The sequence below is a fragment of the Arvicola amphibius genome, chromosome X, assembly GCF_903992535.2.
Source record: "Arvicola amphibius chromosome X, mArvAmp1.2, whole genome shotgun sequence".
Classification (NCBI taxonomy): Eukaryota; Metazoa; Chordata; class Mammalia; order Rodentia; family Cricetidae; genus Arvicola; species Arvicola amphibius.
Genome location: NC_052065.1, coordinates 42,380,336 through 42,407,939, shown reverse-complemented (window position 1 = coordinate 42,407,939; position 27,604 = coordinate 42,380,336). Strand labels below are relative to the sequence as shown.

The window sequence follows — 27,604 nt, the reverse complement described above, 5'->3', positions numbered from 1 at the left end:
TATGTGGCAAAAGACAGCAAAGAAAAATCCTGCTTTATATCCTCAGTGCAAAGCCCTGAACATGAAAAGACACGTTTTAATATCTTTGATTTCACTTGAAAATTTCCCAACAAATAAATTGTATTGTTTTGTGATTCTGTGTTCCCAGAATCCCATTCCAATTAACAGGAAAAGCCCAAGGATGCCTTTAAATTCAGCTTCATAAAGAGAGAATTGGACAAACACGAAAGGTTCTGACTTGCCAACTGACCTGAGAAATGCCAGAAAACAAAACAGTGATACTAGCCTCTCCACAATTTTAAGACCAAAGGCAAAGTTCTAGTGTTCACCTTTCCTCAAATGTTCAATTCTGATGTGAGAAATGTCCTACGCATAGCAGCTTATTGGCACCAGTCATAATAATTCACTATGTTCTTCACTAAAAAGGAAATATTATCGACAATGAATTTTTATTATATTTAGAAGGAAAGAATGGATACATTCTGATAAATTATATAATATAAACTATCAAGAGAAACAAGGGATTTATTAGTCTTGAATTTATTTAAAAAATTTACTTTCCACTTTAACAACCATAGTTTCCCCTCCCTCTTCTTCCCCTATCCCCTCAAGTCCACTCTTTCTTTTCCCCATTTATTCCCCAGAGGGAGAGTTCCTTGGGGAGTCAATAATGTCTGGTATACCAACTTGACGAAAGACCAAACCCCTCCCTCCTGTTATCAAGGCTGAGCAAGGTATGCCACGATAGGGATTGAGCTCCAAAAAGCCAGTTCATGCACCTTGGATAGGTCCTGGTGCCACTGCCTGCCCACTACCACAGATCAAGCTACATAAATGTCACATACAGTCAGAGGGCCTAACTCTGTCCCATGCAGGTCCCCTAGCCATCAGTTCATAGTCCGTGAGCTCCCACTAGCTGGGGTGAGCTGTCTCTGTGGTTTTCCCTATCCTCCTTGTGACCTCCCTTGTTCCTATGATCCCTCCTCCCTCTCTTCAGCTGAACTCCAGGAGCTCAGCCCAGGGCTTGGCTGTGGGTCACTGCATCTGCTTCCATCAGTTACTGGATGTAGGTTGTATGATGACAATTAGGGTAGCCACTAATCTGATTAGTGGGAAAGGCCCTTTCAGACACCCACTCCACTTTTGCTAGGAGATTTAGATTAGGTCATCCTTGTGGATTCCTGAAAATTTCTCTAACACCAGGTTTTTCCCTAACCTCATAATGGCTCCCTCTATCAAGATATCTTTTTCATTATTCTCCCCTTCTGTACTTACCCTTCTCCCAATTAGTCTAGAGAAATCTTCCTGGTGTCCACCATGAGTGTCCCTCTTACAGTCCCCTTTTTGTTCAGAATTTTTTCTATTATTATTATTATTATTAAAAATTTTTCACCTCCTCCCTTCCTCCCATTTCCCTCCCCCTACCCTCATTCCCCCTTCCCCTTTCTCTCCAGTCCAAAGAGCAGTCAGGGTTCCCTGCCCTGTGGGAAGTACAAGGTCCTCCCCCCTCCATCCAGGTCTAGACCAGGTGAGCATCCAAACAGACTAGGTTCCCATAAAGCCAGTACATGGAGTAGAATCAAAACCCAGTGCCATTGTCCTTGGCTTCTCAGTCAGCCCTCCATGTAAGCCATATTCAGAGAGTCCAGTTTGATCACATGCTCCATCAGACCCAGCCCAGCTGGCCTTGGTGAGTTCCCATTAGATCGGCCCCACCGTCACAGTGAGTGGGCGTACTCCTCACGGCCCTGACTTCCTTGCTCATGTTCTCCCTCCTGCTCCTCATTAGGACCTTGGGAACTCAGTCCAATGCTCCAATGTGGGTCTCTGTCTCTATCTCCACCCATCGCCAGATGAAGGTTCTATGGTGATATGCAAGATATTCAAAAGAGTGGGTATAGTATAAGGCCAGTTCAGGTGCCCTCTCCTCAGCTGCTCAAGGAACAAGCTGGGGAAATCCCCTTGGATACCTGGGAACCCCTCTAGAGTCCAATCTCTTGTCAACCCTCAAATGGCTCCCTTAATTAAGATATATACTTCCCTGCTCCCATATCCACTCTTCCTCCATCCCAACTGTCCTATTCCCCCAAATTCCCCCTTCATCCCTTTCTCATTTCTCTGTTCCCATCTCCCATTACCCCCAACCCACCCCCACCCCCAAGCTCTCCATTTTTGCCTGGAAATCTTGACTACTTCCAATATCCAGGAGGATAACTACATGTTTTTTTTTTGGGGGGGGGGGCTTCACCTTTCTATTTAGCTTCTCTAGGATCATGAATTACAGTTCCCTTTTTAACCCAGCTTCATCGGGAATGTGGATTGTAGCTTGGCTTTCCTTGACTTTATATCTAATATCCACTTATGTTTGTCTTTCTGAGACTGGATTTCATCATTCAGGTGATTTTTTATATTTCCATCATTTTACCTGCAAATTTCAACATGTCATTGTTTTATGTCACTGAGTAGTAAGTACTCTATTGTGTAAATGTAACACTTTTTTTTATTCATTCTTTGGTTGAGGGGCATCAAGGTTGTTTCCAGGTTCTGGCTATCACAAATAATGCTGCTATGAATATAGTTGAGCAAATATTCTTGCGGTGTGATCGTATATCCTTTGGATATATGCCCAAGAGTGGTACTGCTGAGTCTTGAGGTAGATTGAGCCCCAATTTTCTGAGAAACTGCCATTCTGATTTCCAAAGTAACTGTACAAGTTTGCACTCCCATCAGCAATGGAAGAGTGTTCTTTTTACTACACACTCTATGCAGCATAAGCTGTCATCAGTGTTTTTGATTTTAGCCATTCTGATTGGTATAAGATGGTATCTCAGAGTTGTTTTGATTTGGATTTCCCTGTTGGCTAAGGATGTTGAGCAATTCCTTAAATGTCTTTTGACCATTTGAGTTTCTTCTGTTGAGAATTCTATGTTTAGATCTGTACCTCATTTTTAATTGGATTATTTGGTATTTTGGTGTCTAGGTTCTTGAGTTCTTTATATATATTAAAGATAATCCCTTTGTCAGATGTGGAGTTAGTGAAGATATTTTCCCATTCTGTAGGCTACCATTTTGCCTTATTGACAATATCCTTTGTCTTACAGAAGCTTCTCAGCTTCAGGAGGTCCCATTTATTTATTGTTGTTTTCAGTGTCTATGATACGACTGGAGTTATATTTCAGAATTTGTTTGCTGTGCCAATGTGTTCCAGGCTACTTCCCCCTTTCTCTTCTGTCAGGTTCAGTATAACTGGATTTATGTTGAGGTCTTTGATCTATTTGGCTTTGAGTTTTGTGCATGGAGATAAATATGGATCCTTTTGCATTCTCCTACATGTTTACATACAGTTATGCCAGTACCACTTGTTGAAGATGCTTTCATTTTTCCATTGTGCAATTTTGGCTTACTTGTCAAAAATCAGGTGTTCATAGGTGTGTAGATTAGTATCAGGGTCTTCAATTTGGTTCCATTGATCCACATGTCTGTTTTTATGCCAGTTCCAAACTGTTTTTATTACTGTAGCTCTATAGTAGAACTTAAAGTCAGGGATGGTCATACCTCTGGAAGTTTCTTTATTGTACAGGATTGTTTTGCCTCTCCTGGGCTTTGGTTTTTCCATATAAAGTTGAGTATTGTATTTTCAAGGTCTTTGAAGACATTTTGGGGGATTTTGATGGGTATTTGCATTGATTCTGAAGATTGATTTTGGTAAGATTGCAATTTTTACTATGTTAATCCTACCTAATCGTAATAAACGTATTGAGGAGAGCACAGATACTAGTAAAATACCCAAACATAATAAAGAGAGTATACAGCAAGACAACAGTCAACATCAAACTAGATGGAGAGAAACTCAAAGCTATCAGACTAAAATTAGGAACAAAACAAGGCTGCCAACTCTACATATCTATTTACTATAATACACCAAGCTCTAGCTAGAGCAATAAGACCACATAAGGAGATCAAGGAGATACAAATTGGAAGGGAAGAAGTCAAACCTTCACTATTTGTAGATGATATGATAGTGTACACAAGTAATCCCAAAAATTCTACCAGGGAACTCTTACAGCTGATAAAAACTGTCAGTAATGTGGCAGAATAAAAGATTAAATCAAAAATAATCATTAGCCTTTCTATATACAATTGAAAATGGGCTTAGAAAGAAATAAGAGAAAAATCACTATTTACAATAGCCATAAATAAAAAAAAAATCTTGGGCTAACTCTAATCAAACAAATGAAAGACCTGTATAGGAAGAACTTTAAGTCTTTGAAGAAAGAAACTGAAGAACATATCAGAAAATGGAAAGATCTCCCATGCTCTTGGATAGGTAGGATTAACATAGTAAAAATGGCAATCTTGGTTTTCATTTTCAGTATATTCTTTTGCTCAACCTTTAGAGTTCTCTCTGCAATATACTAGTTTGATTATTATTATATTATCATAGTTTTGACTTTTCAAGACAAGGTTTCTCTATGTAGCTTTGGATTCAGTCCTGGAGCTCACTCTGTAGAGCAGGCTGGCCTAGAACTCACAAAGATCTTCCTGTCTCTGCCTCCAAGTGCTGAGATTAAGGCATATGCCACCACCGCCCATTTTAGCTTGGTTAATTTTAACCTAAAGTGATTCAAACGTTCTGAGTCTCAAAGTTGTCTCTACAAACAATAGCAAAGAGCTTCTTAGCAGATTAAATGAGATTCTTCAGATAAGTTTCTCCAAAGTGAGATATTTTTCCTAATAAAGTAGGATAGTAGTAATTATTATCCTGGGTAAAATATTAAGACTAAATTAAACAAAATACAATATGTATTCAATTTATGATGGTCTCAATCATTTAAAATAGAACACTGGCACAATATCTGTGCAAATTACCTTTCACATGAGGCTATGTGAGCAGTAACCTCATGACACATTGTGGGGAGAAATAATGATCAAAATATACTATATAAAAATAATAAAAGTCAAATAAATAAAAGAGAGTTAATGAGTTGCTGAAACTGCATTCTCCTTGGATATGAGTACATACACATTTGTCCTCAAATACACAGACTTTTTGTTAAAGTATTTGGCAGCAATGATTCCTAATGTTTTACCATCTTCTCATTTCTCAAAGAGACAGGCATAAAGAACAGAGAAAGGTTAAACTCCCATACCATACACCAACCAAACTAGAGGTAACGGTACTGAAACTGAAATTACAGATTATTTTAAAGGTATAGAGTTTCAACAATGATTATGTTGACCTTCCAATTGTTTAAGTTATGGAGTTCAAAATGGTCTAATACAAATAAATTAAAGCAAGAGCAAAACCAAGGTAACCTATTGACTTACTCAATCCTATCAAAATTGTCACAGTCAATGTCAGCAATGTCCAAGCAGTTTCAGCAGGCCATAGTTGACTTTTATGACCACAAATTAATCTATGGAATTTCTTTTTCTTCATGAATGTAATTATTGTTTTGTTTGGTGACTTATTAACAGGTATAACTTTCCTCTGAAATTAAGAGTACCTATAACTGATATTTCCTAGTTTCAAGCCATCTCCTTGAGCTTTTGCTTTCAAACATCAAATCTATTTTACTTAACTATACTTAATCAAGACAAATTTCAAAAATCTTTTTATGATCTAAAAATATTTCTTTTGTTCATTTTCACACATTTAAGAAACTCCAGTTGGAATGGGACTGATGGAACATGCGACCAAATCGGACTCTCTGAATGTGGCTGACGGTGGGGGCTGACTGAGAAGCCAAGGACAGTGGCGCTGGGCTTTGATTCTTCTGCATGGACGGGCTCTGTGGGAGCCTTCTCAGCTTGGTTGATCACCTTCCTGGACCTGGGGGGAGTTGGGAGGACCTTGATCTTAGCATAGAGTAGGGAACCCTGATGACTCCTTTGCCTGGAGAGGGAGGGAGGGGGATTATGGGTAGAGGGGAGGGGAGGGAAGGGGGAGGAGGAGGGGAGGAGATGGAAATTTTTAAATATAAAAAAATAAACCATAAAAAAAGAAAAAAAAGAAAAAATCACAAATTTTTATTGGTATAATCCCTTTCGATACAATTATACTCTCTGTCTGTCTGTCTGTCGCTCTCTCTCTTTGTCTCTCTTTCTCATCTGTTTGACTTTGCTATTAAAGCATATCCAGATAAAAGATTATTACTATATCCCCCCCTTTTTTTTTGCTTTTGCCAGACAGCAGGGTTTCTTTGTAGCTTTAGAGCCTGTTCTGGAATTAGCTCTGGCAGACCAGGCTGACCTCGAACTCACAGAGGTTTGCCTGCCTATGTCTCCCAAGTTCTGGGATTAAAGGCATGTGCCACCACTGTCAGACTTACTGTTTTCATTATTACCAAATATTCAAAGTACAATATTTCTAAGAGAGATACATGTTTTGAAATTTAAAATTAAAGACTAGGGATGCAGTTCAGTAGTAAATGCTCATCTGGCATATGCAAAGCCTGAGTTCCTTCTGAAGTGTTGCAAAATACATATATACCATATATATATATATATATATATATATATATATATATATATATATATATATATATATCTCACATATATAAATATATACACACACAAACACACATATGTTTTCAAGGTAGTTGGAAAAGCCAGTCAACCAAGGATGAAGCTCAACACTATAGCTCAGTAAATGCTTGATTCCTGCCTAATAACAACCCCTTTAAACTTTTAGAATTTGTTTCCTGGCACTAAAAAGCTCTTGATTATTTTGTCAAGAGTCATGTTCTAACTTCTAACTTCAGAAATATGCACTAAATCTTCTTTTATGCTCACACATGGACACACACATACAAACACAAACACAAAGGAAAACACATACACACACACACAAACACACACACACACACACACACACATATACAGACATACACACAATGACTGCCTATCCCTCATTTCTTCTTTACTTTTCTCTATGATATGTATGACCAGTAGCATTTATTTGACAAATGCATATCTTTCCTGCTGAAATATAAAGTATATGATTCCAGGGAGCATCATCTGTTTACTTGCAAAAACTAATACCCATCTCTGTAATACAACTGGACATATATTTAATCTATAATAAAAGCTATCATGCAGAATATTTTTTTCAGAATTTTCACATTTTTTTTACTTTCTTCTATTAAGCCCTGATGTGATAAGTACATGTTTTGGGCCCTACTGTTTATGAAAACATATCCATCCACATAATTAAGTTTCTCTAGATGTTTTTCTCTGGAAAACAAGTTCTGCTTTTCTGTATGCTACTTTTTTATATTTTTGATTTGTGTGTACTTACATATAATTATTCGAATTAAAATTACTTTTATATTATAATAATATAGTTTTGAATGATTTCACACACAGAATAGCAAATGTTTTGTTTAATATTGCCCTCCATTTAAAATAGATTCTAAATCATTTACTAAAATAGATATTATTTCAAGTCAAAAATATAGGAATCCAAAAGGCACAGTAAGTTATTCCATCAACAATGTAAAATAAAATATAGGCTCAAAAAAGTTCTTAAGAGAACACAGGGAAATCATAAATTCTAAAATTTATAACTAAGTGTGCAAAATAAAAGGCAATTTCATATTATAAAATTAAGAATATATTGCAAGAATAAAATATTATAAAAATTACACATAAAAGGAAGTTTATGGATAAATAAGCGACTTAAAACTCATAACATTTATTTCTCCTTCTTTACTGGCATGTTTTTAAAGCTTTCTCCTTTCAATGCATTTTCTGTAATAAAATGAAAGTAAGTTCTAGATTCCCCATGGCCCTATCTTATCTTTAGAAGCAATTAATTTTCTATTCATTTAGCATTCCATAATAAAGTTTTGTACTTTGACAAAGAACTAATTTATCCACTCACAGGTTTATTCAGTTGTGGCATCCTTCATATCTGTAAAAGAGCTTCTATTTAAGTAACCTGTGTGGCTTTAAAAATAATTTCTCTGTACAGATAAGTATTTATTGGGTTAAATACCAATTTCTTTCTTAACTTAATTAAACCAAAGTAAATACAATAAACAAACCAGCATAGATCAAACAAACATAGAAGTAAGTTCCACATCCTAGCTTCTATAAACCACAATTCAATTTATATGAAAATGGCCCTAAATCATTTGGACAATTAAAATGGGAATATATCCTGCCAGGCATCATGACAATACCTGGGAAATGCTGAACTTGTCAAATTTTTTCATTGGAATAGATCAGCACATTATGTTAGAATGCTTTTTGTTTTTCAAAAGAGACATGAGTAACATGCAAAATAAGCATCTGAAAACAGTTTTTAAGGCGTTTATTATTAAATTGGAACTAAAGATAGATATTGAAGAATTAATTAATTAATTGATTTTTGTTTTAATTGATGGCATAAGTCACTAAAAGTAATGAATTTTTGGTTTTCTCATTTTTTAAAATCTCATGAAGTAAGTGGAATGTCTAAATCTATGATTTTTTTCTAAAGAATACTTGTCTAGATTTGCTAAGTTGAGAGGTACCTGATTGCTTAGGGTAGCTTATAGGTACCTGTACTAAAAATTGATTAGATTCAGTGGCCTTCTCTAATGTTGGAATTCTTAGAAACTATTCAATGGTGATACAAAAAAAATCATCTAAGAACTCAAAGGCCTAACTGAAGAGCCAAGATAGGTACTGATGCTGCTTTAGTTTTACAAATTACTATAAATGGAAACATATCAGGATCACATTTAAATCATAGCAAGTCTGCTTTAGCAGAGGTGACATGAAAAATTCAAAAGTAATATAATATTAATAACAAGATGGACCAGCTAAAGATTGTCACCTTTTTCAAATTAATGCAAAGATCATTGTTCAGTATATTTCTCACTGCCATACAAGGTTATAGAAATTCTATAGCTTAAATATCTAGTAAGAGACCAGAAACAAACATCTAGATGAACTAATTTTCTGTCTAGTTTCTGAAAGAGAATTTTCTGAAAGAGAATGAGTAAAGGTAGGATACGGAGTTAATCAGGTATATTTAAAGTTTCCAAGCAAAGATTCTGCAAAATGTGTTTAATACCTTATTTATATTTTAAATTAAGTCCTAAGTGCATACACAAAATAACAAAGTATACCTAATGAGGGACACTACATGTTATCTCATTGACTTGACATACTATACAATCAGATCAAACCTACCTAGTTAGATTTATTGCTCTGGACTTTTAGGAAAAAGATATAAGATGAAGATATATATCTGAGAATACTTACAGCCTAGATATTGTTTAGGATTTATTTTATCTTATGTGTTATTTGCAGGTGTATGTATGTGAACCCATTGCATGCCAGGTTTCCATGGAAATCAGAAGGTATCAGGTCCCACAGAATTAGAAGTGCAGATAGTTTTGAATGATTGTGTGAATCTTGAGAACTGTAACTGTTCCTCTGCAAGAACAAGGGGTGTTCTTAAACACTGGGCTAACTATTTAGCCTCTTAGATGCTATTTTAATGAGAATGAATATAGAAACTTCTAGAACAAAAAATAAAAGACAAATTATGAGAAACTGATTTTCAAATATTGAATTGGAACAAGTGAAAAAATGTTAAAATAATAGATAGTAATAAGCTAAGAGAGAAGGGAACTTAGTAAAAAATAAAGGTGAGGGCAGATTTGGAAGAACTGAGAAATGAGTGGGATATGGGTGCATGATGTGAAATTCCCCAAAAACCAATAAAAATTGTGTGGTGGCACATGCCTTTAATCCTAGCACTCGGGAGGCAGGGACAGGCAGATCTCTGTGAGTTCGAGGCCAGCCTGTTCTACAGAGCAAGTTCCAGGACAGGCTCCAAAGCTACAAAGAGAAACCATGCCTTGAAAAACTACTACTACTACTACTACTACTACTACTACTACTACTAATAATAATAATAATAATAATAATAATAAATAACAATAATAATAAACTATCAAAATAAAAACATCTTAGTTTTAAACAAATGGGGAAATTCAGGAAAAGAAGAAAAAACTAGTAAAGTTTTATCATTCCAAATAGATATCTATAAGTGAAATAATAATATTAAGCACTTTCATGATAAGGGCCTCTCCTGAGTACAAAATAACTTACATAAACTGACAAGTGAAGAAATTAAGAAAATTAATGTACACCTGAGCTGACTATCCATCATCAGCTCTCTCAAGGATCTTTAATACATATACATTATATTTAGCTTGAAGGAAATATCTAGGCATATCATTTCATGCCCTATTTTAGCAAGCAATTAAGAATGATGTTATTTCTGAAGATGAAAGTTAAACTTGATAAACGAGACCCAGAAGGCATCAGAAAACCACTTAAAGAATATTGTACATTGCTGGCACTTTCAGTCTATCATATTGATTTTATTCATTTTTTTGACATTTGTTTTTAAGTGATCAAATGATAAGAGGAAATTTTGAATCTATTTTCCCCAAATTGTGGGTGGGACTCCATTTTCATGCTTGAGCAAGTCATTTTAAAAGACAGACATAAGATTATACACAGACAACTGTACAAATCAAAATAAATAAGAACCTCAATTAACTCATAAAATTATTAAGGTGATTTACACATCTTTGGTTAAATATATCATATGAACTCTGAAACTTAGAGGATGATGTTTCTAAATAATTCTCTACTCACAGAATTTTTACACTCATGATATTCGAGCCGAAGTTAGAAAAATTAATCACAGGTTATATGAAAAGAAAGGGAGGATATTTGAAAGGTTTATGTTTGGATCTAAGCAAGGTCATAGAGGAGACTGAGGGCTACAGGATAGGTTAATTAAATTAAAGATTTATGAATAAGCCTTATAGAAATCTTCTAGTTGGTAAGTCATAAAAAGCAGAATAATATATATTCATATATATATATATATTCTTATATATATATATATATATATATATATATTTGTGTGCGTGTTTTGTTCAAACACATGAAGTTTGAACAAAAGTACCTTTCATTTTTCATGGGTAACCAAAGCTGTTTCCAAAAGACATGGTTACTCTCTGAAATTCTTCCAGGTACACATAGCTCCTATGAGTATATTATCAGGGAGGTCAAGGGGCATCTAAACAACACAATCTATTGCCATTTATCTTAGCTGTGTTCACAATAACTAGAAGGTAAAATCCTATTGCTGAAAACTCTACTTGCTTTATATATAGCACATAGAAAAATTAACTAGCTCCATAGTGGCCTAGATTACATAGAGCCAGAAGATTCTGTGCAGGCTGCCAATCCATAACTTCAAGCGACTGGCAAGTTTTCCTCACTGGTGTACATCAAGGAATGATGGTTATAATAGAAGCCAAATGCTTCTTGATTGGATATGAGGCTTATTCCAAGGGAGAGATTTCATGCCTCATACTGTTAATCTATTTAAAACTTAGAAAATCATGGTTTCTGGGGTAGAACATATTCTTGGTGTTACATTAAATGATCATGCTGCCAAAGTCTCCTCTTTTTTTATAAATAGATTTATATTGCCATCAACTTTGGCCACAGAGACTTCTTTCTGTACTGAGTAGCAGTTATGGCAAAGATGCTTATTTGGTCCAAGTGTCAACTTTAAAGAACTGTGAGTACTCAGCTGTGAATCATCTGTATGAACCTTCTCGGACATAAGACATAGGGATCTTACATAAGCCTGAGCAGAAAGAATGTACGAGTTGATGAATGAGGAAGAGACAGCTGGGAAATGGAGATTTCTTGACCTAACATGGCTTTCACATAGATGAATTCACATCATCTGTAGTTACTTTCATAAGATTAAGAAATTCAAAATTACAGTGTGAGCAGCGGAGGGGCTATCAAGTCCCCATAATTAGCAATAGAGCTATTAGCAATTCATAGTTTCTGTAAGAAGATGAATTATTACTCTGTTTTAGAAACCTGGCCACTGGGATACTTCCTGTGTTCCATTGGATGGTCCCAAACCATGCCCTTACTGGCTGCACAAATTAGATTTCAGAGTATATTTACAACAATCAAAAGAAGACATTAAATTGGGAGAGTAATAGAGTAAGTGCATGAGATTGAGAAAATGCACTCTATAAAATTAGGAAAATTTCAAAGGATAAATAAAAGTCATATGTAAAAAGAATTATTTTAAAATCATATCAGAAAATATATCTTAAAAATATATTTTGAAATAAGACAATTTGACTAAATCATTATCTTTATATATTACCCCCTTTAATTTATTTCCAAAATTGTAACATAAATAGTAAAAATATACTTCTTATTTTGTGAAATGATTTATCATAGTCTATCATGTGCTAATGAAATCATATTTCATAAAACCAAAAGCCCCTTCATAATAAAGATATTAGAGAGATCAGAGATACAAGGACCATATCTAAATGTAATAGAGCAATATACAGGAAGCTGACAGCCAACATCAAATTAAATGGAGAGAAACTGAAAGCGATTCCACTAAAATCAGGAACAAGAGATACCTTGAATGAGGGAGTCATTATGAGGTTAACCAGAAATCTGGCACTAGAGAAATCCCCATAAATACAAAGGATGACCCCAACTAAGCTTCTAAGCAACAGTGGAGAGGGTTCCCGAACTGGCCTTGTCCTGTAGTAAGATTGATGATTATCTTAAATGTCACCATAGAACCTTCATCCCACAACTGATGGAAACAGAGACAGAGACCAGCAGTGGAGCACTGGGCTAAACTCCCAAAGTTCAGTTGAAGAATGGGAGGAGTGAGAGAGAATATGAGCAAAGAAGTCAAGATCGTGATGAGGACACCCACTGAAACAGTTTATCTGGTGGGAGCTCATCAACTCCAGCCTGACAGGGAAGGAATCAGCATAGGACAAAACTAAACCCTCTGAATGTGGGTGGCAGTTGCATGGCTGGGGCAGACTGTGGGCCACTGGTAGCGGCACCAGTATTTATCCCTAATGCTTTTACCTGCTTTTTGGAACTCATTCTCTTTGAATGGATATTTTACACTGTCTAGATATAGTAGGGATGGCCTTGGACCTTCCCCGAGGCAATGTGTGTTACCCTGTCTGAGGAGTGGATCAGGGTGGGTTAGGGGGGAAGCTGGAGGGGAGAGGAGAAGCAGAGGGAGTTTGAGTTGGGATTCATATTTAAAATGAAAGAAGATAGTTTGTTTTCTTTTTAAAAATAAAGAAAAGAAGAAAAGAAAAAATCATATTAATAGAAAAAATATCATTACAAAAAAGAAATTCAAAATAGCTAAATTGATACATGTTAAATACATGTTAAATTCTAAGAATGTAATAAAAATTATCCTTGCTTCTTGGGCATCCTTAAAAAACACATATCTTTTTTGAGTTGTGATTCTTCAACACTTAAAGTCTTTAATAATGTGATATATGACAGTATTATATTTGCAATCATTTAAATAGATTTCATAGATCATGACTTAAATATTAATACATATAATTGCAAGTGGTATTCTGTAAGTAAAATTATTTCAAATTCATTATTTGGAGCCTGTTCCTTTTTATTTAGCCTGATTTATAGGAAATCTTAGAAAACATTATCAATTACATACCAAAAATGAATGCTTTGTAATTATTGAACCTGAGGAACAAAGCCCTGATAATTTCCAAGAAGATGGAACAGCTCTTACTAAGTCAATACAATTCCTGTTGTGAAGATTAAACCGTATAATTTCAGAAGGGAATAAATGTAGCTAACTCTCTGCTAATAAAAACAAGTACTGAAAGTGAGTGCACATCTTTTAGGTGAGCTGATACAATATATAAATACTTTGGCCTGATTAATATGCAATAATTCATGACACATATTGGTTAATGTAAAATAATATTTTGAGCATGCATAAACAGGGTCCTCTATCATTCTATCCTACTGTACTTTATTCTATTATTCACTATTCTATTATCTAAAATTTCTAAGTTCTGGAACAATCTATGAAGTAAAACCAAGATGAGTACATTATCTAAAGTTTTTGCTGACAGATAAATGCTATATAAGTTAAAGAATATGAAAAACTTTCCAGTATACAGCAGAATCTGAAAAGATTTTCCTAAGCTGATAATTTTTGAAATGTAAAATATTTTATATACTAAACATCATTTTACTGTATTGTTTCAATCACAGTGACTATAATGCAGATATTTGAAAGAAAAGAATTTGTGAGCAGCAGAAAATAGGAAGAAATAGAAGATATAAGGCAGAACATACATTGACTTTTTCTTTCAAGTCTGAGATGTTGCCTTCTTTTCGATAGATTGCAAATTCAGTACTCTGCAATACAGCTTCTGAACGAGTAATCCAACTGTGAAGTTCAGTTATGTCGACATCCAACCTAAAAGAGCAAAAAATACAGTTCATTATTATTTTATTATCTCTTTCTTCTGTATAGAAAGGAAAAAGGAATTTGTTTACATTTACCACATTCCTTCTAACCTAATACTACAATTATTGTTAATAGTATCAATATCTCTCTACATAGATAGACACAAACTTTGGAGTCAAGTTTGTTCTAGAGTCTCATAATCACAGTGTCTGTTTTATTTCCTCACTGAATCAATTCTCTGTAACCCAAGAAAAGTCTTCAAATGTTTGTAATTTTTCAACTTTTTAAAAAAATTTTATAGCCGGGCGGTGGTGGCGCATGTCTTTAATCCCAGCACTCGGGAGGCAGAGGCAGGCAGATCTCTGTGAGTTTGAGGCCAGCCTGGTTTACAAGAGCTAGTTCCAGGACAGGCTCTTAAAAAAAGCTGCAGAGAAACCTTGTCTCGAAAAAAAAAATTTATTGATTTTCATTGAGCTCTACATTTTTCTCTGCTCCCCTCCCTGCCTCTCCCCTCCCTTTCAACCATCTCTCACGATCCCCATGCTCCCAATTTATTCAGGAATTCTTGTCTTTTCCTACTTCCCATATAGATTAGATTTATTTTTTTTTAATCCAGAAACTATTTACTCTTTGTAGGTTGTAAACTGTATTTCTTACATAATTATATCCTCACATAATTATCTAGCTTTGTTGAATGGAATGCCCATTGGAATGCATGGTACAGCCAAAGCAACTGACTGAACTCTGAAGTAGCCACACTGGTGATCTTGGTGTATGTTGAGGCAGGAGAGGGAAACACATTATTCTCATTTCCTGACCTTAAGTATATTATTTCCTTCACTCAGGACCGCGAGGGGTGTGTTCACCCACTGAGACGGTGGGACAGATCTAATGGGAGATCACCAAGGCCAGTCGGAATGGGACTGATGGAGCATGTGATCAAACCACACTCTTTGAATATGGCTGACGGTGGAGGCTGACTGAGAAGCCAAGGACAATGGCGCCGGGCTTTGATTCTACCTCATGGACGGGCTCTGTGGGAGCCTTGTCAGTTTGGATGCTCACCTTCCTGGACCTGGGGGGAATTGGGAGGACCTTGGACTTTCCATAGTGTAGGGAACCCTGATTGCTCTTTGGCCTGGAGAGGGAGGGAGTGGGGGTGTGGGTGGAGGGGAGAGGAAGGGAGGTAAGTGGGAGGAGGGGAGGAGATGGAAATTATTAATAAAAAAGTAAATAAATAAAAAGAATCTTGAATGGATTAAGGTAGACTGCTTGGTGCTTAAGATGCTCTGCAAAGTATATATGACATATATTCCTTAGTGGAATCATGAGTAAAATATCCAGAAAAGGATGCATTCTAAGCGACTAGATTAGATTTATGTATGTTTCTTTCTTCAAAGAATTAAAGTTCTTATCATACACTTGTTTGGTTAGAGTTATTCCAAGATATTTTATGCTATTTGTGGCTATTGTGAAGGGTGATGTTTCTCTGATTTCTTTCTCAGCACATTTATCATCAGTGTACAGGAGGGCTACTGATTTTTTTTAGTTAATCTTGTATCCTGCTACATTACTGAAAGTGTTTATGAGTCGTAAAAATTCCTTGGTAAAATTTTTGGGGTCACTTATGTAAACTATCATAACATCAGCAAATAGGGAGAGTTTGACTTCTTTTCCGATTTGTGTCCCCTTATCTCCTTTTGGTGTCTTATTGCTCCAGCTAAGACCTCACGAACTATATTGAATAGATATGGAGAGAGTGGTCAACCTTGTTTTGTTCCTGATTTCAGGGGGATCACTGGGAGTTTCTCTCCATTCAGTTTGATGATGGCTGTTGGCTTGCTGTATATTGCTTTTGTTTTGTTCCTGGTGTCCCTGTTCTCTCCGTGACCTTTATCATGAAGGGATGTTGTATTTTGTCAAAAGCTTTTATGGCATCTAATGAGATAATCATGTGGTTTTTAATTTTAAGTTTGTTTATATGGTGGATTATGTTGACAGATTTTCATATGTTGAACCATCCCTGCATCTCTGGGATGAAGCCGACTTGAACATGATAATCTTTCATCTTATTCTGAGAAGTCATTCATAGCACAAGAAATTAGACTGGGTGGACCATGCTTTCACTGATTGTCTACTATCAATAAAGAAGCACAATGCATTTTTGTGAGTACTCCTCTTTTACCTTCTGAAACATTTCAACATACTTGAGGTTGCTCCAGCTGACACAGTAAATAACCGCGAAAAATTATCCATGTACTATTTTCTGTCTTAGTCAGGGTTACTCTTGCTGTGATTTTATACCATGACCAAAGCAAGCTGGAGAGAGAGCACTTATTTTGCTTTTGCTTCCACATTACTGTTCAGCAAAGGATATCAGGGCAGGAATTAAAACAGGACAAAAACTCCGAGGCAAGATCTGATCAAAGACCATGGAGGAGTGCTGTTTCCTGGGTTGTTCCACATTTTCTTATGGAACCTAGGACAACCAACCCAGAGGAAACACTACCCATAATACACTGGGCTTTTCACATCAACCACATAGGTTTAGTACTTTCCCCTATGCTTTGAACAATATAATCTCCCAACTTTATTACTGTATGAAGTTCAAAGTAGACCTTAAAGACAGAACCTTTCTGTAATAAAGACAAAGTACAAAGATACAAAATGAAATGTAAAGTCTTTCACAAGAATAGGTGTTTGGACATCTTGTTTGTTCGTATTGCAATCATGCTCTGATGACAGTTCCAACCATTGCCAAAAAGAAAAGAAAAAAAATAAAGAAAACTATTTTAAATGCAGAATTAAAAAGATTTTATATTAAAAATCAAAACAGTTTCAGACATGTGAAATATGGAACTGAAATTTTATGATTTAGATATCTCTTTTTCAGCAACAAACTGTTCACAGGGAAGAACCAAATACTATTACTCTGTAAATGAACAAAGTATTAAAATGACACCTAATAACTTCCTGCTATACATAGATCAGAGTGCAATTAAAAAAGAGTCCCCTTGCTGGTCAATCTGCAGACAATAAAGTATACATTGATATATCACTCTGAGGCTCAGGGATCTTTGTCATTGTGGAAACAGAAAGATTGTATGATCCAGAGTTGGTGAATCACTTCAAAGAAATTGCAATATCCTGACACCATAGAGCAATGCACCTATGAACTCACCATAATTGGGCATTCACAAGACATAGGCAAGTTTCAGACAGGCAAAAATCTTAATATAGAGGGTAGGAATGTTAATATGAAATCACATCATCAGCTGTGGAGCTATTAGTATTTGATGATTTCTGGGAGATAGTCTTTTTCTTAAAAATGCTAATGATGTGCTCTATGGAGCATGTCCACACAGCAAAGCAGACCCCAATTCTAAGAGCAGTAGCTGGACAATGTGCACTCTCTTTAATGGGGAAAGGCAAAGAACAAAAGATATAATTTTAGTGATTGGAGGGAAGAGACCGAAGGGTTGAGCTTGTGGTAGGAGTGGGAGGTGAAATTAAATTCAAAATATATAGTATCAAAGAATTCGCCTAAACTACTTTTATAGATACTATATTCTTATTGTATCTAATATTTGATACTACCTTCCTACATAACAGGCCAGAATGTTCCTCTCCACATTATAAAGGTATTTGGTTTATTGAATGATGTTTTTGACTAATCAAACATTGTGGACACCGAACAGGAATTTAACTCACTTAAGTACTTTTTGAGGATGTTTTTTAAAAGCTCACCTTTTCAATGAATTGGGGTTAAATCAGCTTGAAAACTAGGGGCTCTGCCAAGTAATTTGGTTATCTATACACAATGAAGGCTCTGTAGAGTCAACACCATGGTAACTGTTGCTCGTGGCTCTGTGAGGATTTTAAGTGAGGCCTAGACACCCGTTTGGCATGGAGTTCTAGTAATTTAGATAAATTCAAGCAATCAAATTTGAAAATCTAATGAGGCCTTTTTTGTTCTTTTCTGTTTGTCTGATTTTATAAACTTAAAAAGGGATTGTACCAGGTGATAGAACTTCTCTTTCAAATAATTATGGTATTGAACATGATTACACATTAAAAAATATTTGTACATTTTTTCATTACATAAAAATATTTTTATTATATTTGTTTGCTTACGTCTGCTTCTGTACTATGTGAACAAAAGTTTGTCATGGCATGAACGTGGAAGTCAGATGACAACTTATACAATATAGAATAGTTTGCTCTTTCTACCATATAAGCTCCTGAGATTGAACTCAAGGGGCTGGGCTTGACAAAAAGTGAATTTACCTGCTTAGCCACTTTGCTGACTCCTTATTTATACATTTTTAAAAGGACTTCAGGTATTATTTCTGTGCATTTTTGAGTGAAGGCTATATCTAGGAAAAATATATATTCATAAGCTCATAGATTAATAAATTACACTTTGTGGAATGAAACAAGCCTATATATAAATAAAAAGGTTAATACAGGTTAATATAAATGAGTTTATGCTAGCAGCAACTCTACTTTCCCCTTCTTGTCATTGTGATATCTTGATTCTCAGGGAAATAGTTGCAGTACAGTCTAACCTAAAACTCTTTCATGCCTCAAAACCTAAGTTCTCAACACAATCCTGTTTATGCATTTTCCACATGCCTTCTATTCAGGCTTATTTTACCAACTGAATCTCTGGTTGTCTTTTAATATATTTTTGTTTTTACTGTAAGTTCATTTCATACTATACTTTTTGTGCTATAATTATCTGAAAATTAATCAAACTACTATAAAAGTAAAATTGTGTTTTCTCCAATACTGTCTAGAATCACTATTCATTTTGTTGTTGTTACATAGATTTGGCATATACAAATTGCTTTGATCATTAAAATGATTTTTCTCTGTATTGTTTACTAAAATTTTCTCTGTACCAACATAATGTTCTGTCTAAATTCTTCTATGTAGCACTCAAAATTATTGTTTACAGTTCTGAGAGCTAAGACTCAGGGTTATGTATTGCTTTCTGCCTAATATAGTGCCAATAGACAGTTCCACTACTTAATACCGGCAGTGAAGGGGAAGTAGAAGCAGTGTATGAAAGGCTTCCCATGTACTCTCATAGAATACCAGCAACCTGTGAGCAGTGCTTAGACTCATTACGTATTTACTGCATAGTTAATACAGTCACTTTCTTTGAATCTACTCAGATACTGGCTAACATAGGGGTGGGGTGTGATGGGGGAGGGGGGATGGGGCGAGAAAAGTGTGAAGTGGAGGATGGGAAGAGCTTGGGGGAATAGGATGGTTGGGATATAGGAAGGGTGGATATGGGAACAAGGAATTATATATCTTACTTAAGGGAGCCATTCTAGGGTTGGCAGAGACTTGACTCTAGAGGGGTTCCCAGGTGTCCAGGAAGACGCCCCCAGCTAGGTCCTTGGGCAGCTGAGGAGAGGGTGCCAGAAATGTCCAGATCCTATTGCCATACTCATGAATATCTTGCATATCACCATAGAACCTTCACCTGGCATTGGATGGAGAAAATGACAGAGCCCCACATAGGAGCACTGGACTGAGCTCCCAAGGTCCGGATGAGGGGCAAAAGCGGGGAGATCATGAGCAAGGAAGTCAGGACCATGAGGAGTGCGTTTACCCATTGAGACGGTGGGACAGATCTAACGGGAGACCACCAAGTCCAGTTGGAATGGAACTGATGGAACAGGGGACCAAACCGGGCTCTCTGAATGTGGCTGACGGTGGAGGAGGACTGAGAAACCAAGGACAACGGCAATGAATGTGAATTCTACAGCATGGACGGGCTCACTGTGAGCCTTAACCTTCACCTGGCGATGGATGGAGACAGAGACAGAGCCCCACATTGGAGCACCGGACTGAGCTCCCAAAGTTCTGATGAGGAGCAGAAGGAGAGAGATCATGAGAAAGAAAGTCAGAACCATGAGGGATGCGTTCACCCACTGAGACGGCAGGACAGAACTAATGGGAGACCACCAAGTCCACTTGGAATGGGACTGATGGAACATGCGACCAAATCGGACTCTCTGAAAGTGGCTGATGGTGGAGGCTGACCGAGGAGCCAAGGACAATGGCGATGGGCTTGGTCTCTACGACATGTACGGGCTCTGTGTGAGCCTTGTCAGTTTGGTTGCTCACCTTCCTGGACCTGGAGGGAGTTGGGAGGACCTTGGACTCAACATAGTGTAGAGAACCCTGATGGCTCTTTGGCCTGGAGAGGGAGGGAGTGGGGGTATGGGTGGAGGGGAGGGGAGGGAAGGGGAAGGAGGAGGGGAGGAGATGGCAATTTTTAATAAAAAATAAATAAACTGGAGGAAAAAAATATTTAAAGAATAAATTCTTTATCAATTTGGCAGCTATTATTTCCTGATTTACTATGGTTTTCTTGTGTGTGAAGGTCTCAGGCTTTTTACTATTTTTTAAAAGTCAGACACTCGTGCAAGATGTATAGCAAAATAACAGAATCTTGATGTTAATGCATACATGCTTCCAAATTAGGAGCTATGTCATCTTCCCAGTGCCTTGCTATGGTTCTTTTCTGTCACGTTTGGTTCTACCTGAGGCTGAGCAAGCACCAGCTACAGATACTCTCCACCCTCAGCATTTAACAGGTCACACATTTCTTAACTCTTCTCACATATTCACTGTTTATGGAAGATTCAAATTTCAAAACTGTGCTACATACCGAACAGTCAGAAAGTTAAATTTCCCTCAGCATGCTATAATCAAACAAACTCAATCTCAGTCAATTAATTTTCTCAGAAATGTGACATAAATTAAGTCAGTGACAACACTTAAAGCCAATAATGAGAGATAATTTTATAGACATTTAAATTTAATTAAAATACAAAAACTCATAAATCATTTTAAAGAACCAAAGAAATATTTGTATACTTGTAGTTAAAAGCTCCAAATATGATTTTTCAATAGTTTATTACTATGCAGATACTGTGCTCCATGATAATTATATTATTGTGGAAGGGACCCTCTATATGTGCCCTGATTGTGTACTGTTGAAATTTTCCATGTACTGAATGCTATGTCAAGTGTTCTACCAAGTAGACATATTTACATAAGCATTCATTTACCAATTTGTAGATCTAGAATTTACCATTGGAACTAATCTTTTCCACATGTGTAGATTGGGTCCAGTTCTTTATTACTTTAACACTGTATTCTTGGGGAGACTATTTAATATCCCTAATTTTTATTCTTCTTTGTTTATGTGGTAAAATTATCGGGATCAAGATGATGACTTAACTGGTAAAGGTACTTGCAGTGTAATGCTAGCAAGCCGAGTTTAATATCTGGACCCCAAAGGAGAGAATTGACTCCACAAAGCTGTCCTCTTACCTTCAAGCTTTCACTATGGTACACACACATACACACACACACACACACACACACACACACACTAATAACAATAATTATAGTCATTTTTAAAAAGGAAAAAACTACCATCAAATTAGCATTGACATAAAGACATAAAACTACTCTAAAAGTAATCCATAGAAATTCGCTTATTTATCTTTATAACTGAAGAGGTTCTGATTTGAGATACAAAATTGAAGTGAGATTTGCTTGGATTGTGGCTTTGATATCTCTAACACATTAATTTACTCATCTGTCAACATTAACATTCCTGTCAAGTAATCTGCTTCATGTGGTCTTGAATATATTTGTAGATTGAGATATGTAAATTTAAGCACATTCTGCATAAAATTTTGTATATCAATTCAGTAAAATTTAATGATTCCAGATTGCAGTGAAAGGCATCATTGAAAGACACTAAAATATCCACTTCTGCATAGATTACTCTGTCTTAAGATATGCTTATTCACTGTGTTTAAATGTGAAGTCTTATCTAGACATAAAATATTGACCATAAAATTGTGTTTCCTGCATTGTTTGGTTGGATTTCTTTTTGACTTTTTTCTTTTAGTTTTTTGAAACAGGGTTTATCTGTGCAATAGTCCTAACTGTTGATGAACTCATTGTAGACCAGGCTGGCCTCAAACTCACAAAAATCTGCCTACCTCTGCCTACTGAGTACTGGGATTAAAGCCGTGTTTTCTGCATTGTTGGTTATTGATAATAAATTACATATGATTATTTTGTGATATATAACATATAAAATGTCAGTACTTTAATATATTGGCTTATTAAAGGTCAGAAAGGCCATGGGTTACCTGTTATTCATGTTCATATCTGTATCTCTAGAATGCTGATTACACTAAACAGAATAAGACTTTGGCTGAAATATTTCTTCTCTGAAAGAAGTAATACTTAGTCAAAGTATTTCCTTGACTTGTAGGTAAAATCCTCTTTAAAATAATCTCACTACCTGTATTTGATAACAAATCTTAATCACTTATAATCTCACTCCAATGTGTGATTCAAATGTGAAATGATTTTAAGAAGTCACTTTCGCATCTACTCATAAAACATTTATAGTAACTATGTGAAAAGCTTGAAACAAAAGAAATCTACTAAACTGTAAATTCTGGCACCAACAAGGAGAGAGGAATTAGTGAAAATGTAAAAGAATACAGAAATAATATCCAAAAATTGTGTAATTTGGGGGATTAAAGAAAAAATGTTGCTAAACCATAGGCACTTCAAGACTAGCTTTCATCTTTCATAAGTTGGAAGTCCCTATAAAAAACAATCCTGTAGAAAAAAATCACCTCAACCAGAGTTAAGAGAAGTATTCTCTTATATTATAGATACAGATGAAATGTTATCATCATATTGAGTCTATGATCATGCTTAGGTTGAAACTACTAAATCTACTAATCAAACTACTGAATTTGATTTTATTTTACTATCTAAATGGAAGTTTATTTAAGATGATGAAATCAGGAAAAGCTAAGAATGTCCCTGTGAAAAGATATAAATCACTAGAGGGCAAACCTTTCCTTTCAAAGCTTGTCAACTCTTAAATTTAGGTTCTCTGCCATTTTTTTTATCTACAAAAGAGTAACCAAACTAAGCACTCTGAATGTGGGTGACAGTTGTATGGCTGAGGCATTCTTTGCAGCCACTGCAGTGGGACCAGGATTTATCCCTAGTGTTTGAACTGGCTTTTTGGAGCCCATTCTTTTTGGAGGGATACATTGCTCAGCCTATAGAGGGAAGGGCATTGGTCCTGCCTCAAAGTGATGTGCCAGACTTTGTTGGCTTCCTATGGGAACCCTTACCCTCTCAGAGGAGTGGATGAGAGGTGGGGTCGGTGGAATGTGGAAGGAGAGTGAGGAGGGTAGGGAATGGGAATGGATATGTAGATAAAATGAGAAAAGATTGTTTAAAAAAATAAAATAAAAATGAAAATATAGTAAAGAATAAGAAAGAGTAACATGTCTACAAATGGATTTTTCATGGAAAGGTTCTTACATAAAGACATAAAATGTCCAAAGAGAAAGAGAAAGTTCTATAAAGAGAACATGTTAGTAGGACACCTTCAGATATAGAGATAAAATGCTTTCAGAAATTTTGGAAAACAAAAGGATCTTGAAATCCTTATACTACAATACCTCCAGAAATTACTGCCACATAATTTCCAGTTATGTCCATATATATTTGTAAGGCAAATATTGCAGTGTTGTTTTGTGGACTTTGTAACCAAAGAAGCTCTCTCTACGTTACTGATTTTACCTAATCTGCAAACATTTTATAAATAAGTGGCTTACGATGCTCTGTGTGCCTCTAAGTATAATGTACTCTAATATACATACATGTATTATACAAGTTAAGGATTTTCAGTGCTACATGTAAGATAAATTAATTTAAAAAGAGGGAAGGAAAGATAAATAGAACTTCAAGAATAAAGAAAAAAGATTGATTTTGTGTGAAAACTTGTGTGATTTGAATTTCCATATGGTACTTTGGTTACTATTCATTATAACTTCACACAATTAAGACAAATTGACAGATGTTAATTTATATATATGAAAACCTTTTTTATCTGAGCTCTTGCCTGGCATTAAATCACTCTTTGTTGGTCTTACTTCACCAGGTGTCAGGCTACTTGTATTTATTTCAGTTTTCTGTTAAGGGCTGATAAGGTAAAGTTTTGGAATAACATTAATAGCAGCAAAACAAAACAACCACAAAAATCTCCAAATCAGTAAAGCTAAAATGAAGACATAAACACAGTAAAATAGTATCTTCAATTTTATCTTTAGCATAAGAATCCATGGGACAAATAATATGTTCACACCTCTTTTTTTCAAATAAAATTAATTGAAATACATTTATGTTCATCATTTTTGTAGACTTCTTGGCTACTTTTTTCAATACTTTCTGGTTATTGGAGCTAAGTTGAACAGTTGTAACAGCAAGACTGTAGTGCACAAAACCCCAAATATTTCTTTGACCTTTCAGAGTAAAATAAACGCTGATTTCCTTCTGTTTTGTGTAGTGTTGGAGGGATGGTTTCTCCCTACAGTCTGAAAAATTGCATGTATTTCCTTCTTAGGTAGCAGTGGAAGGGAGTTGGGGATCAGCGCACATGTGGAGGTGAGAGGACAGCTTGTAGGAGCAAATTATCTCTTCCAACCAAGCAAGTCCTAGCAATTTCAGGCATTTTTTTACATAACGGAGTTGGAGGGAGTGAAAATGAATGGAACTGATTACATAGTCCAGAACACGGGATTCGTAATAAGTGTCTGTACTTGCTGTGCCATCATTCAAAGAAGGGTAGAAATGTAGCGGCTAGCAATAGTCACACTCCAATGCTTTCTCTCAGAAATACCTATGGGTTCCCAATTACTGGAAGATGAAAATCTAGCATTTACCTTTTTATTTTTTTTTTTAGAGTGGAAATTCACTCTATTTTTAATGTCATCAACTTATTTTCTTCTTCAATTCACTGGATAAAAATTATAAATTAAAAGCTTACAGAATCACCTAGAACCATATGTAAGGGCCACCCCTTCATTTGAATTTTAATTTTCCATTAGCTTGAGTTCAATGCTTCCGTATACTTTAACTGTATACTCAGACCTAATTTCTTCATGATTCTTCTATGTCCAAAACAAGAAGTAAGCTTTTTATACCTCACAACTAAACATTTTAGAAGTATTTATTCTCCTTCTTGACTGGGTTTACACTAGAATGCAAGCCTCCTGAAAGTAAAATTAAGTGTGCTTTGTAGTACTAGCAGCTGTAGTGCTTTCCAATCCTGAGGAGTCCATTAGATCCTAGCTGAATAAATAGTGACATTATCTTGAAAACTAATGTTGCTGTCAATTCCCTCCTGAGTGGCTATGGCTCATACTGTCTACAGGAGCAGTCAAAGAAAGCACCACATTGGACCCTATGGGAGGCAATTTAAACTTTAACCACACTCAGTGTGAAAACTTACTGAGTTTAAAAGACTTCAACATGTTTTTATGTTGTAGGTTTTTAAAGTTTAAAGAACTTCTAGTCAGGGTTCATATACTATCTTGTATAATGTAGAAAGTCATTTAAGTCTGACATGTTCTTCCTGCCCCAATGGTCCTTCCACAGCATCGTGACTTGTTTTAATTCCCTTACTTTTTATAGTGAACATCTCTATGAAATTTACTTTAAATACTAAATAAATCTCACTCTTTCCCAAAGCCAGTCCTTTGTTCTGCCGCCCACTATAAAACTCCATAGATGCAATGAAGTAAATAACACATTTTTCTGATAGTTGTGTCACCTATGATCTAAGATCACAGTGCCTGAAGGATCAGCTTCTGATAAGAGTCCTCTTCCTGCATGTATATTTGTAGGCAGCCTCATTGAAAGCACACTTTCTGATATTCCTTAATGTAAGTAAACTAGTTTCTTTATAGTCGTCACATCTTCTGGACTCTGTTCCCAAAAGACTCCATCTCTAAATACTGTTACATTAAAGACTGAAGCATTGGCATAAGAACTTTGAAAGGACACATTTCAGTACAAAGTAGCTTCTCATTATATATAAGTGTGACAAGTGTGTTAAAATAAACAGACAATAGGTTTCTTATTAGAAAAGAATTTAGTGATAGTCTGAGAAGTTACCAGAAAGAGAATACCTTCTATTAGAATACATATATGTTAATGGAAGGTTAATGGTTCTATTAATAATTAGGAACTCAAACTTTTTTTCATTTTTCCTCTACATATTCCATTAGTCAAATTTCCTGCATGGATATCAGCATTGGTTTAATTTCTGTTAGGAGGCTCAGTTTCTGGGCTGTGACCACGTAAGTCACTATACATTGTTCCTGTACCTCAATAATATTAGCTTCCTAATGTTACTTATGTTTTCAGTTGCTACATTGTGTGTGTGTGTGTGTGTGTGTGTGTGTGTGTGTGTGTGTGTGTAGGTGTGTGCATGCATGCGCGCATGCGTGTGTACATGCTGCTTCTAATGTCTACCAAATGGTTAGGCAATGCCACATATTAAATCTCTCCTCTTTGAAACATACAGTGCTTCTGTTTCTCAACAAGGAACATAAGAAATCTCTGTCAAATATCCCCTCAATATTCCTGAGTATTTACTGAATATTCAATTTGTATTGAAATTTAGGTAAAACACTGTAACTAGAAAAATAATGTGTTTCTTATCCTTAAGGAGGCTGCAATAAATTATGTTAAACTAAAGCCCTTACAATACAAGTTAGTGATTTATAGTAGCTTTAATATTTTTTCAAAGTTAAAGAGATTCAAGGCAGTTAATTTATAAATAATGTATGTAAAAAATTTCAGATAGAGAAACATTATAGAACGACCACAGTAGGCACAAAGAAACAGAGACTTAAGAGAATAGAAAACACTAGGGGACTAAACAATGAATAGTTCATGGAACCTGAAGTTTATGGTAGTGCCTCTAGATTGTGCCAGTTTGTAAATTACATCTTGTAGTCTGCTATAGAATGAGAGATTTTGCAAAATAATTAATCAATTAAGTCACGAATCCCACCATTTCGTCTGATTTTATATTTGTCAGAATTTCAAGAAAAAGGAAGTGGCACACTCAATTCTATCCTGGTTAAAGCTCTCATCTCATTAGGAACTGGCAGCAAACACTTTGTAGGTGTTGATGAATAGCACTGGTATATAAATACTGCGCAGAGAACAAAGCCATAGATTAGACATAAAATAATTCTTATGACATAAATTTCAAGAATTGTGTGCAAAGAAATTATTTCATTCAAATTGCATTTTGAGATCTTTTTCCAGGAGACTGAAGCACATACACAAAAGAACAAAAGCAGAAGCAGAGAATTTCTGAGCTCATGTGGAAGCAAG

The 27,604-nt window shown here is 35.6% G+C and overlaps 1 protein-coding gene across 1 annotated transcript in view; it reads right to left on the bottom strand.

Annotated features, from left to right (window-relative positions):
* Dmd (dystrophin) overlaps positions 1–27,604 on the bottom strand; it is a 1,847,711-nt gene that overhangs the window by 1,391,920 nt on the left and 428,187 nt on the right. The window contains 1 exon segment of the mRNA XM_038316167.1: positions 14,221–14,344. Coding sequence (XP_038172095.1) covers positions 14,221–14,344 — 124 coding nt within the window.